The following is a 12,842-nucleotide window of genomic DNA, read 5'->3' on the forward strand; positions in this document are numbered from 1 at the left end:
CTCTGAAAGATGACGTGTGAACTGAGAACTAAGGGGGTGGGAACCAGGAGTGGACCTGCGGAGAGTGAGCCAGGAAGGAGGCGGCTCTGGGCCAAGAGAGCTGGGTGCTCAGGGACCAGCAAGAAAGCACCCTGACCATATGTAACGACGTTAACTACTTTTTCTCACTTCCTGTGTTCTTAGTGCTCTGACCGCTGGGGCCTCCCTCATGGGGAGAGACTGCCCCGCCCAGGGCCAGCTAATTCCTAGTGACAGTAAATGACCTGCCTTCCAGCCCATAGCCCCACCCGCCCCCTACCTGGCTCACACTCCAGGAGACAATATCCTCCCACCCTAATCATCCCGGGCCAGAACCAGGCAACCAGGTGCGGCCCCTCCACCCCGGCAGCCACTGAACTTACTCAGACTGGCCAGTCCTAAGCGTGTGCATCTGCTGACCCGGCCTCGCCCATCCCTTCCCACGAAAACCGCTATACAGGCTCTTGCCCAGGCTCTCCCCTCATCCCACTGTCTCCTAACCGACCCAGCTGCTTCCCCGTGTGGCCCTGCAGGGCATGGTGCGGCCCCTCTTCCAGGGAACCACGAGGACGAAACCATCTTTCAGTGGCAATCGTTTCCTGCTCTGCTGGTCCCACCAGAATAAAACAAAATAAAAACAAAAGCCCAGGTGTGTTTTAAAACAGAACGCCCGTAGGACTGCGTAAGGGGTGCAGAGAAGGGGCAGGGGCCTCCCACGCAGGTCTCACAGAGCGTGATTTGAAGCCGGGTTTCTACTCCAAATTGGAGGAGAAGCCAGGGAAAGAGCCTGAGCAGAAGTGACACCACCTGATTCGAGATTCTATGAAAATCAGTCCAGTGTGAGGTGATGGGTGTGTGAAGTTGCTGGCGGAATCCTTCCACAACCTACGTGGACACCCAATCATCACGCTGTACGTTTCAAGTACCCTACAATTTTATTTGTCAATTATATGTCAACGCTGGAAAAAGGAAATCACTCCAGCTCCACATGGGGACGGGAATATGGGGAGGGGGCGGGAGGAGGCTGCTGCCGTCACCCAGGCAGGCGGGGGTGGGGGGCGCCGGGGGGGCCACAGGTGGGACGGGGAGTGGGCACGTTCGGGACGTCTATGAAGGAACTGCCCAGCGACCCTGGCGACAGCCGGACTCGGGATGCGAGGGGCAGAGAGGCAGGAAGGAGAGGCTGGCGGCCGCCTGTCTGCCCAGGCCTCCCGGGTCTGGCAGGGGAGTCCCAGCCCCTAGTGAAAGATGACGGCTCGTCCCCCGTCCAGAGCAGCTGCGAGAGAGGTGGTGTCGTGTGTGAAGGTGGGGAGGATGCAACAGGTCTGGGGGGATCCCAAGCCCAGGCCCTCTCCCATCTCCCCCCTCTCTCAGCACCACCCCCACACCCCCCTCCCTCCCCGCCGCCCCCTCTGCTGTGATCGCTCCCTCGCTTCCATCAGGCCTTGACCAGGGAGGCCTTCGCTGACCCCCGCCATCCAGGCCCCTGTCCTCCAACCCCACTTTCTGTTTCCTGTGTCCATCAGCTGTCCGTTTACATGCTGGTGGTCGGTCACCCCAACCTAAATGTCAGCTCCAGGAGGACGAGAGCCTGGAATATCCTCCTCCAGCTCCATCCCTGGGGCTGGGGACTAGACCATGCCTGGGGAGGTGCTAAGTGTGCACACCTGCCCAGGGGGCCAGGCCTCCCCTCACAGCTGGTACCACCCAGGGCACCACCATCGGCCCCCTCCACCTCCTCACCACTCTCTCAGGGAGGGGAGATCACCAGCCGGGACCTGGGGACTCCCGGATCTCCCCTGCAGACTTGGTCTCCTTCCCGAACTCCACACCCTAACCACCTCCTCCACCTCTCTGCGACTCTGTACCCAATTCTACTCAGGTCTAAGTTTCTAGGTCCGTCTCCCCGCGCTGGACCAAGAGCTCCATGAAGACAGAGTGTGGGGTGGTCACCCTTGTGTCCCCCGCACAGTTCCAAACACACAATAAATACCAAATTGAATTGAAATAGCCATCCCAAAGGAAAGTAATCAACGTTCATGGTAAAATTAAACTAAACCAAAAAGGTAAATGAATAGTAAGAAAAACATACCAAAATGACTAATAAAGTGCCTTGAGTTCAAAATAAGCATGTAATATTTTCAGCCAACACCTTTCACAGGGAAGTCTGCTATCATCTAAAGCTATCAATTCTCAAATTAACTAAAATTGCACATATTTGTAAGATGATCCAAATTGAACTTTCAACACGTTCCCTACTTGATCTTTTAAATGTTAGTGGCTGATTTTTGTATGTAAAACCAACTTCGTGTTCCTGCAATAAACCCCATCATGTTTATATATTGCTGGATCTGATGCCCTAATATATTAAGGATTTTTGTGCTAAGATTCATGAGAGATAGGGATCTGTACTTTTCTTGCCACATCCTTGCCTGGTTTAGGTATCAGCGTTATGATGGCCTCAAAAAAGCACCTGGGAAGCATTCCCTCCTCCACTATTTTCTGAAAGAGTTGTTCTAGAATTGGTATTATTTCTTCCTTTAATATTTTATTAAATTCAAGAGTGAAGTCATCTAAGCCTGGAAGCTTTTTAATTATGAATTCAATTTCTTTAATAAATATAGGGCTATTTAGATCTTCTATTTCTTCTGGTGTCACTTTCGGTAAGTTGTGCTTTTCAAGAAATTTGTCCATTTCATCTAAGTTATATTTATTGACACAAGTTATTCATAATATCCCTTGATTATCTTTTTAATGTCCGTAGAATATGTAGTGATGCTCCTTCTTTCTTTCCTACTATTGGTAATCTGTTTTTTCTCTCTTCCCGTGACTAGTCTTGCCAGGGGTTTATCAGTATTATTAATCTTTTCAAAGAACCAACTTCTAGCTTTGCTGATTTTCTCTATTATTTGCCCTTTATTGCTTTCTGCCCAGAAATTCACTACTTCCTTCTTTTATTTTCTTTGGTTTTAATTTGTTCCTTTTATCTAGATTCTTAAGGAGGAAGCAGGGTTGTTGATTTTTATACAGGCAGACCTCAGAGACATTGAGGGTTCAGTTCCAGACAACTGCAATAAAGCGAATATCATAATAAAGGGAGTCACACGAATTTTTTGGTTTCCCAGTGCATATAAAATTATGTTTACACTATACTGTAGTCTATTAAGTGCACAATAGCATTATGTCTAAAAAACAATGTACATACCTTAATTTTAAAACAATTTATTGCTAAAAAATACCAACTATCATCTGAGCCTTCAGTGAGTCATAGTAGTAATATCAAAGATCACTGATGACACATTACCATAACACATATAATAATAATGAAAAAGTCTGAAATATTGCAAGGATTACCAAAATGGGACACAGAGACATGAAGCGAGCAAATGCTGGAAAAATGGCACGGGTAGACTTGCTCCATGCAGGGTTGTCACAAACCTTCAATTTGTAAAGAATACAATATCCGCAAAGCACAGTGAAGTAAAGCACAATAAAATGAGGTATGCCTGTACCTTTCTTCTTTCCTAGTCATATAAAGCTACAAGTTTCCCTCAAAGGACTGCATTAACTGCATCCCACAAATTTTGATACATTCTTACATTATTCAGTTCAAATTATTTTCTAATTTCTCTCTGAATTCTTTTTTTTTATAAATTTATTTATTTTATTATTTTTATTTTTTGGCTGCATTGGGTCTTCGTTGCTGCGCGGGCTTTCTCTAGGTGTGGCAGCGGGGGCTACTCTTAGTTGCAGTGCATGGGCATCTCATTGCGGTGGCTTCTCTTGTTGCGGAGCAAGGGCTCTAGGCACGCAGGCTTCAGTAGTTGTGACGCGTGGGCTTAGCTGCTCCGCGGCATGTGGGATCTTCCCGGACCAGGGCTCGAACCCGTGTCCCCTGCATTGGCAGGCAGATTCCTAACCACTGTGCCACCAGGGAAGCCCGCTCTCTGAATTCTTCTTTGACCCAAGGGTTAGTTAGCAGTGTGCTGTTTAATTTTCTACCATTTGGGGATTTTCTAGGTATCTCATTGTTATTGACTTCTAATTTAATAACATATTAGTCAGTGAACATATTCTTTGTAATTTCAATCCTTTTAAATTTCTTGAGACTTATTTTTATGACCAAGCATATTATCTATCTCCGTAAATGTTCCGCATGCACTTGAGAAGAATGTGTATTTTATTTGTTAGGTGTGTAGTGTTCTAGAGGTGACAATTCGGTCAAGGTGGTTGGTGGTAGTGTTCAGATCTTCCAAATCCTTATGATTTTTTTGGGGGGGGGGCGGTCTATTTGTTCTATCAATTATTGAGAGAGAGTGAAAAGTCTCCAATTGTGAAGGTGAACCTAAATGTAGTTCCCTTTAGTTCTACAAATTTTGCTTCACGGATTTGGAAGCCGTGTTATTGGGTGCCGGGCACAAAAGAGTTATCATAGCAGGCCAGTTATGCTTTGAAAGGCTGGCTTACAAGCCTGGCCCTTGGCTAGAGTCTGGGAACGTGGGGTTCCCCACCACCCTAACGAATAAGAATGGCTCCCGGTACCTAAACTGCTTGTACAGAGTGATTTATGCTGAACACCTGCTTTCCTTCTGGGACTCTGGAATCTTGGTATGTGCTAGGCAGAGGGTGTCTACACGACCAGTTCCCAAGAAGCCCTGAGGTTTTTTAGAGCCTGTGGCCACTGAGTCTCTAACGAGCTTCCTTGGTTGGCAGCATTTCACAGGTGTTGTCACAGCCTGTTGCTGAGGGAATGAAGTGTGTCCTGTGGGATTCCCATGGCAGACGACCCTGGAAGCTCACACCCGTTTCCCCCCATATGCCTTTCCCTTGGCTGATCTTACTCGGTGATTTTTCACTGAAATAAATCTTTCCTTTGAGGATGACTATGTGCTGAGTCACGACAAGTCCTCCTCCTAGTGTATCACCGAACCTGGCGGGTGCCTCTGGGGGCTCCCGACATAGGTGCATACACATTTAGGACTGTCACGTCTTCCTGATTACCATCATCACTATGAAACGTCCCTTTATCTCTAGAAATATGCTTCGCCTTGAACTCTACTTTGTCTGATATTAGTATAGCCACAAAGCTTTCTTATGCTTAGTGTTTACACGGCCTTTTTTCCATCCTTTTCCTTTCATACATATGGTTTGAAGACATACACTTTAGGTTTACAGTGTGATTTTTTATAAACAACTTATAATTGGGTTTTAAATGAAAACTTTTAATGTGTGACTCGAGATCATGAAACCACTTGTAGGAATCATTCCACAGACATATGTGTGCATTTTTTTAAATGATGTCAATGAAGTTACGCATTGTAGCAATGTCTGTAAAAGCAAAGCCCTGGAGGGAGTCCAACCGGTCATCAGCAAGGGCCTAATGAATGGATGACGTGTCATCCACACAGGAAAGGCTATGCTGTCTTAAGAAAGAGTCAGAAATTCTTCATGGAATGACATGAACAACCTATAACACATATTGTTAAGAACAATTTTTTAAGATATAGAACAGAATATAAGCTATCATTTATGTAAGAAAAAGGAAAAATACATACAACTGTATTTATTTGTTGTATTTGCTTAGAATTTCCAGAAAGTTGTACAGAAAACAGGTTAACACTGGCTGTATCTAGGGTGGGACACGGGTGCCTTGGGGACTTCATGGGACAATACACGTTCCCTGTGTGCCCTTGTGGATTTTCAACTATGGGAATTACCTTTTCAAAAACAAATTAAAATGAATTAATAAAGTAAAAGGGGAAAATAAATAAAATCTCCTTTTGCAAAACTCCTAAGAAAGAGGAAACTGCTGTCCACTATCTTGTGAGCTCCTGGAAGGCCAGGACTGCTGGAGCTGGTCTCCCTAGGTTGGAGTCCCAGCTGGCCGGCTGGAGCTCTGTCACCCTGGGCAACCAAGGTCACCTATCTTGGGTTGCCTCCTCTTCTGTAAAACAGGGGTAATGATGCTACCTACATCTTCGGGTTGCCGTGAGGACGAAGTGAACTAATACAAGTAAAGCGCTAAGAAGTAAAGTAGTAAGAGCAGTAATCACCACGGTACCTAAAACAGTGGGAAGCACACAGCAGGTGCTCAATCAAAGGGTTTGAAGTGATGATGCAGGATGGATGTGAGTGATTTAATAATAGACCCAGCGCTCCAACAGCTTTGAGTGCCTGGAGAATGACCCTGCCAGCTGCAGAGGAAGAAGATACAGTCTTGCCAAGCCACATGCTCACACTGGCAGGGCTGGATCCTGCCTGTGCGCCCCCCCCAGGACACTGGGCCTCCCTAGGACCATCCAATCATGTGGGTGGTCTGAGGAGGCACAGGAGCGCCAGCTTCTCCAGCAGGTTCCCTGGCGGCTGGAGGGCACAGGTGGATGCAGAGCCACAGAGCAAGGGCTTGAGTGCAAAGGCGGTGGTACCTCCCAGGCACATCTCCCAGCATGCCCAGAGCCCCGCCCCTGCTGTTCTAACTGCCAGGCCGAAAGCAGGCCACGCTGAGCCACGCACAAGGCCACCTCCGGCAAACAACGTGGCCAGGAAATAACCCAGGAAATCGAATTACCTGGGTTTTTAGATTGCTCCACCGTAGGCAAAAAGCAGCCTTTAGCCAGGGTCAAAAGTGCTCACCGAGTGGCTGAATCACAAATCCTCTTTGCTGATGGACCACTTTACCTCCGAGTACTGCCAACGCCCGGGGTGATGGGTACAGTGCAAGACTCAAATAAACATGTGAAAATCAATACCATCTCAGGTGAGAGCAGTGACAGCGTGCATTTGACAGTAAAGAACCAATTTCTTTACCTGCTTAATTAGCGGGCCATCAAGCCACTTCAGGACACACTGAAATGCCGTCGATTCCTTTAGAGGCTGGCGTGCTCTCTGTGTGTGGGGAGGGGCCAGCAGGTTTTGGTCAAAGATCCTCTGCCAGTCATGCATTCTGCCGGTCTGAGGGTCGCTGGGGGCCTCTAGGACTACCTGCAGCATTCATGTTCAAATAAAGAAAAGAGTTATGAGGGCCACAGTTCTTAGAGCAGTTCTGAAAGCTTCCTACCTCCCGGGAACCCCAGGGAAACCACCAACCCGCACTCTGCCATCCCACCCTCTAGCCCCCAGGGCAGCAGACTGGCGCCCACGCCACCTTCCCCTGGCCAACCAGAGCACACCTATCCTGGCCTCAGTGACTGGTTTAGGGACCGGCACGTGCTTTGTCCAGCTGTGGAGGTCGAGCCCTGCACAAGGGCACCAGGCCTCGGGAACCAGGGCTGTCTTAGAGCGGCTTGGGGCGCATGACCCGCTCCGAGCCAACGAGAGGTGATCTCAGCGCTTCTGCTGGTTCTGTTGGGAGAAGGAAACACTCTTCCCTGTGGCCTTCAGAGCAGAGAGGTCATCAGCCTGAAGCTGCCCAGGCCACCACAGGAGCAGCTACCTTGAGACACATACAAAAAGGCAGGCAGAGCCAGAGCAAGGCCAATGGGTCCAGATGTCATCACGAGAGCCCTGGCTCAAGGGGACCCTGAAGTCCGGCACCCAAGACAGCTGAGCTACATGCAGTCTTGCTGGTGAAGCCAGGTGGGGACAGGTCTTGAGGGCTCCGGGTGTCTTGGCGACCTGGCTCAATAAGGATGTTACCTGCCTTCCAGCAGACAGGGATCTGAACCTTCTCGAGACACTGTCTTCAGCTGACACAAAATCTTAAGCTCTTGGCCTTGAACAGAGGCCGAATTCTGTATGCTAAAACGGCAAGCAAGAAGGCATGGGGTTTGATCTTCTAAGACAGCAGTTTTCTGAATGTGGTTCCCAAACCCCTGAGGTTGCCCAAGGTGGTCAAGGGCTCCACAGGGTCAAAGCTATTTTCATAACCTCCAGATGCCACTTGCCTCTTTCACTGGGTTGGCATTGGCGCGGGTGGCACCGAGGCAGTGGTGGGTGAAGCTGCTGGGGCCTCATTACGCCCCGAGGCAGAGGGCACCACACCCCACCAGCCATCCTGTGCTCTTCACCTCTCACGGCACAAAGTTCAACAGCTTCACCTAAGAACGTCCTTGGGGAAGCTGTGAAAACTATGGATTTTATGACGTCTTGACCCTTGAGGATGCGTGCTTTTAACATTCTGTGATGAAACGGGAAATACACGAAAAGCATTTCTGCAGCCAGGTGAGAGACAATGGTCACCCCAGGGTGAGCCGGGCGTGATCGCTGGGCTGCGAGCTGAACTGGCTCCTTCTTTCACTCAGCAACACCACTCTTACTAAAAGAACGGCTCACAGACAAACCACGGTTTTTCAGACTTGGGTGCTTTGTAGACAATCTCTCAAACGTGAACAAAATGAACCTGTCACTGCAAGGAAAACTCGTCAAAAAAATTGAGCTTTCAGGCAAAATTCAGAATTGGGAAAGTCTGTACCCTCCACTGTGAGCCTGACAGCTGCATACTTCTTTAAAGACTTTCCTGACGAGATGGGTAGTGCAGGTAACGAAAGTGATCTTTTGAAACTGTGTGATTAGATGTGTCAATATTTGGAAGATCTGCCTAACTGAGAAGCGGTATTTTCTGAGTGAACAAGCACGATGATGTAAAATTCTGCATGCATGAAAGATACACCCAAAGTGCGAGGCAGGCCAGAGGGTTTTAACCTAACACTATGAAAGTTCACGAACAGGGTGTCAAACTCCGCACTCAAGACACCGTTAAGAAACAACCACTTGTGGATTTGGGTACAGCACCAAAGCAGAACATCCACAGTTCTCTAAGGGCCTACTCCCTTATCTGGGTGAGGCTGGATTTCCTTCAAATACTTCAGCCGAAATGACCCATCACAACAGAGAAGCCTGTACCAGACCAAGCAGTCCTCAGCAGTCTGTCAGCCGGATATTAAAGGGATTCACAAACAAGCAAAACAACCCCACAGTTCTTGCTCATGTTTTTGTTTCGGAAAACACAATTGGCTTTCATTAAAAAAATACATCTTTATGTTAACATGTAACAGGTCTACTGTTTTTAAATGAATTAATAACACTGTAGATATTTCTCAATAATAAATATTGGTAGATATCACTCAAGTTTTAAAGTTATTTGGAGTTCTCAATCATTTTTTAAAGCATAAAGGGATCTGACACTCAAAAGCTGGAAAAGGGCTGCTCTACAGGGACCCAAAATTCAAGGCTTCGGGCAGCCAGCCCACCTCCACGCTCACAGGCTGTGCAGGGAAGGCAGGGGGTCTGGGAGGCACGGATGTGACCAGCCCCCGAGCTGCTCTCCCACACCCGGCGGGCCTCGGGGCGGGGCCCGGCCCCCCACTGGAATGCCACTCCCACCCGGCACCCCCTTGGGCAGGCACACCCCTCAGCCTCCAGATCCAGACTGTTACCGTATGAACAGGAAGGCGCGCACATTGGTTAGTTTGGGGGTTTTTCCTTTGTAGGTTATATTTGTCTACTCAATATCCCTTGTTTCGTGGAACGACCCTCCCCAGTTCCGGCCAGAGGGCTTCAGCGACGGTCTCAGAAATGAACCTATGACACACACTGGGTGTGTCTTCCCTGGGACTCCAGCCATGCCGCCCTCTGGACAGGCTGTCTCTCCCCCAGGCCAGGAGCTGCCCAGGCCGGCCTGGAGCCCCAGGGGCCACTCTGCCACCCCAGGGAGAGCCTAAGGTAGAGGCCAGCCCAGGGGAGGCTGGTGGAGATGGAGGGTGGCGAGGACGGCCCTGCCGGCAGGACCCAGACCTCCAGGTGGAGAGAGCCTGATGGAAGGCAGCCCCACCCCGACCAGAGCTGAGTTACAGGAGCTGTAAAGGCCTGTGGAGGCCTGTGGCGGCTAAATAATGGCCCCCAAAGACGTCCCCATCCTAATCCTCAGAACCTATGAATGTTGGACTTCACGTGGCAAAAGGGACTTTGTGGGTGTGATCAGGTTAAAGACCATGAGATGGGGAGAGTACCTGGATTACCCAGGTGGGCCTGCTATTGTCACAAGGGTCCTGATGAGAGAGAGGCAGGGGGGTCAGAGAAAAGGCCAGGCGAGGCAGAAGCGGGAAAGACGTGAAGACGGAGGGAGGGACCACAAGCCGAGGAATGCAGGCGCCTCTTGAAGCTGGAAAAAGCAAGGAAACCGATTCTCCCTAGAGCCTCCAGAAGGATCACAGCCCTGCCCGCACCTTGACTTTATCCCAGCGAGACTGATTTCGGACTTCTAACCTTCAGAACTGAAAGAAGATAAATTGTTTTCAGTCCCCCAGTTTGTGGTAATTTGTTACAGAAGCCATGGGAACTCCTACAGGTGTCCATGACCTATAAGCAGAAGAGGTCTGACCAACACCCAGCAGGCCTCTGAGCACTTGTCACCTGTCCTGTACTGATCTGCTCACTGGCCCACTGCTTGCAGAAGGGAACCTACTGTCCTGTGGCCTTGGTACCAGGCTGTCCATCAGGACTCAACAAATTCAATCATGAAATTTAAGTTTCAATAAACTTGACTCTCAAAACATTTGTTTTTCAGGAAAATGTGCTTTTTTCCCCTTGACATTAGTTATAAAGTTGGGAGGTTTATCCTTAGAAAGCGAGTGCATATCTACAGGGAAGCCCTTCCTGCCTCGGGAGCACAAGTAAAGCACACGCGGCAGGATACCCTCTGGAAGGGGCCCCACCAGCCCCACACCCTGCCCCGCGGTGTTTCCCGAGCCCAGGACGCACCCTCCTTTGCAGGGCGCTCCAGACTTTGCTCCCGTGCCCCAGATTCCTGCGCCAGTACCTCCCCGCACTTCCCTGAGTGGGACCCAGCACCACACTTGGCGGGGAGCTGCTGCGGAGCCCTCCCGCTACGGTCGCCCGGGCAGGGGACGCACAACAGGATGCCCCAGGCAGCACCAGCAGAAGATGCACCGGCACAAGAGGCAGCTACTCAGAAAGGCAGGCCGCCCAAAATCAAAGAACTGAGACGGGCAGGTGCAAGCAGGCAGCAACATTCCGAGAGGGGGACGGAAGGGGGGTGACTCCTGAGACACAGGCTCCTGGGGGTGGGAGCCCAGACGGTCCCAGGGACTCTGGGACACGCAGAGCTCTTGCCTTCCCCCACCCCCCCACCCAGAACGGCTCTCACCCAGCCCTCACTCCTGTCCACTCCACGCGGCCCTTGCTTCAGTTCCTCCCGGACACCACGTCCGTGCCACCCCCCAGCCCAACAGGCGCACACCCTGGGGTGACTCCTCCTCTTCCTTGAGAAGTCAGACCAGGAGCCACCTCCCCAGGAGAGCACCTCCAACCCCCACAAAGGACCCTGCCACAGAAGGCACCCCGCTCCACCAGGCTCCACCAGGCTACGTGGTCCTGGTCGTCCTGCAGGACTGAGCTCCATGAGGTCAGGACTAGGTCCTCAGTGAAAACTTTTTTAGTGATTCAGTAAATCATTAAGTTATGCTGTGGAGGAATTAAGAAGGCTGCGGAGGAAGGGCAGAGGGGCCTTTGGGGCTAGATGAACAGAAAAGGGAAAACTGGGAGGGTCCCATGCTTTCAGCCCAAGAGAAGGGTACAGTGGGCTCTCCAGAGGGGAAATAAAGAAAATGCACCAGCTTTTATTGAATCCTTATCGTGAGCCAGGCACTCGCAAACATCTTCATATTCATTATTCCAACATCTCCGTAAGGTAAGTACCATTACTGTCCCCATGTTATAGATGTGGAAAGTGAAGCTCAGAGGTTAAACAGCCAGTCTGAAAGCACACAGCCAGTCACACTCACATCAAAGACGTTATAGCCATGCCGGCCCTCTGCCCACCAAGACCAGGAGAGGCAAAGGAGCAGAGGCCCTGAGGGCACAGAGAGGGCACTGGTCCAGGACCGGGCTGATCCTCCCTCTCCTCTCAGACTTCTGGAAAGCCTTTGGCCCTCCAGGCGTCTGCTTCTCATCTACAAAAGGAGCGGCTGTAAAGTTCCCTGGAGGTCCTTGCTTCTGCAGACCCAGCCAACAAATATTCACCAAGCACTTGTTCTGTCCCAGTACACACACCATGAAGCGGACTGTCAAATGCCCTGTCTTCAAGAATCTAAATATCCAGTGGGACAAAAACAAGGGGGTGGAGATTGGTTCAAGATGGCGGCGTAGGACATGCGCTCACTCCCTCTTGCGAGAGCACCGGAATCACAACTAGCTGCTGGACAATCATCGACAGGAAGACACTGGAACTCACCAAAAAAGATACCCCACATCCAAAGACAAAGGAGAAGCCACAGTGAGACGGTAGGAGGGGCGCAATCAGAGTAAAATCAAATCCCATAACTGCTGGGTGGGTGACTCACAAATTAGAGAACACTTATACCACAGAAGTTCACCCACTGGAGTGAAGGTTCTGAGCCCCACGTCAGGCCTCCCAACCTGGGGGTCCAGCAACGGGAGGAGGAATTCCTAGAGAATCAGACTTTGAAGGCTAGTGGGATTTGATTGCAGGACTTTGACAGGACTGGGGGAAACAGAGAGTCCACTCTTGGAGGGCACATACAAAGTAGTGTGCGCAGTGGGACCCAGGGGAAGGAGCAGTGACCCCATAGGAGACTGAATCAGACCTACCTGCCAGTGTTGGAGGGTCTCCTGCAGAGGAAGGGGTGGCTGTGTCTCACCGTGAGGACAAGGACACTGGCAGCAGAAGTTCTGGGAAGTACTCCTTGGCGAGAGCCCTCCCAGAGTCCACCATTAGCCCCACCAGAGGGCCCGGGTAGGCTCCAGTGTTGGGTCGCCTCAGGCCAAACAACCAACAGGGAGGGAACCCAGCCCCACCCATCAGCAGACAAGCCGATTAAAGTTTTACTGAGCTCTGCCCACCAGAG

The 12,842-nt window shown here is 50.4% G+C and overlaps 1 protein-coding gene across 6 annotated transcripts in view; it reads right to left on the reverse strand.

Moving 5' to 3' along the window:
• The window catches only part of NPHP4 (nephrocystin 4), a 141,737-nt gene that overhangs the window by 121,847 nt on the left and 7,048 nt on the right, over nt 1–12,842 (reverse strand). For all 6 annotated transcript variants that reach the window (XR_011073448.1, XM_068538758.1, XM_068538757.1 and 3 more), the window contains exon 3: nt 6,826–6,995. Coding sequence is in view for 5 of the 6 variants with exons in the window: in XM_068538758.1 (XP_068394859.1) it covers nt 6,826–6,960 (135 nt within the window). In the remaining variant the exon portion in view is untranslated. The remainder of the gene's footprint in view (nt 1–6,825; nt 6,996–12,842) is intronic.

Source organism: Eschrichtius robustus, chromosome 3 (genome assembly GCF_028021215.1).
Source record: "Eschrichtius robustus isolate mEscRob2 chromosome 3, mEscRob2.pri, whole genome shotgun sequence".
Classification (NCBI taxonomy): domain Eukaryota; kingdom Metazoa; phylum Chordata; class Mammalia; order Artiodactyla; family Eschrichtiidae; genus Eschrichtius; species Eschrichtius robustus.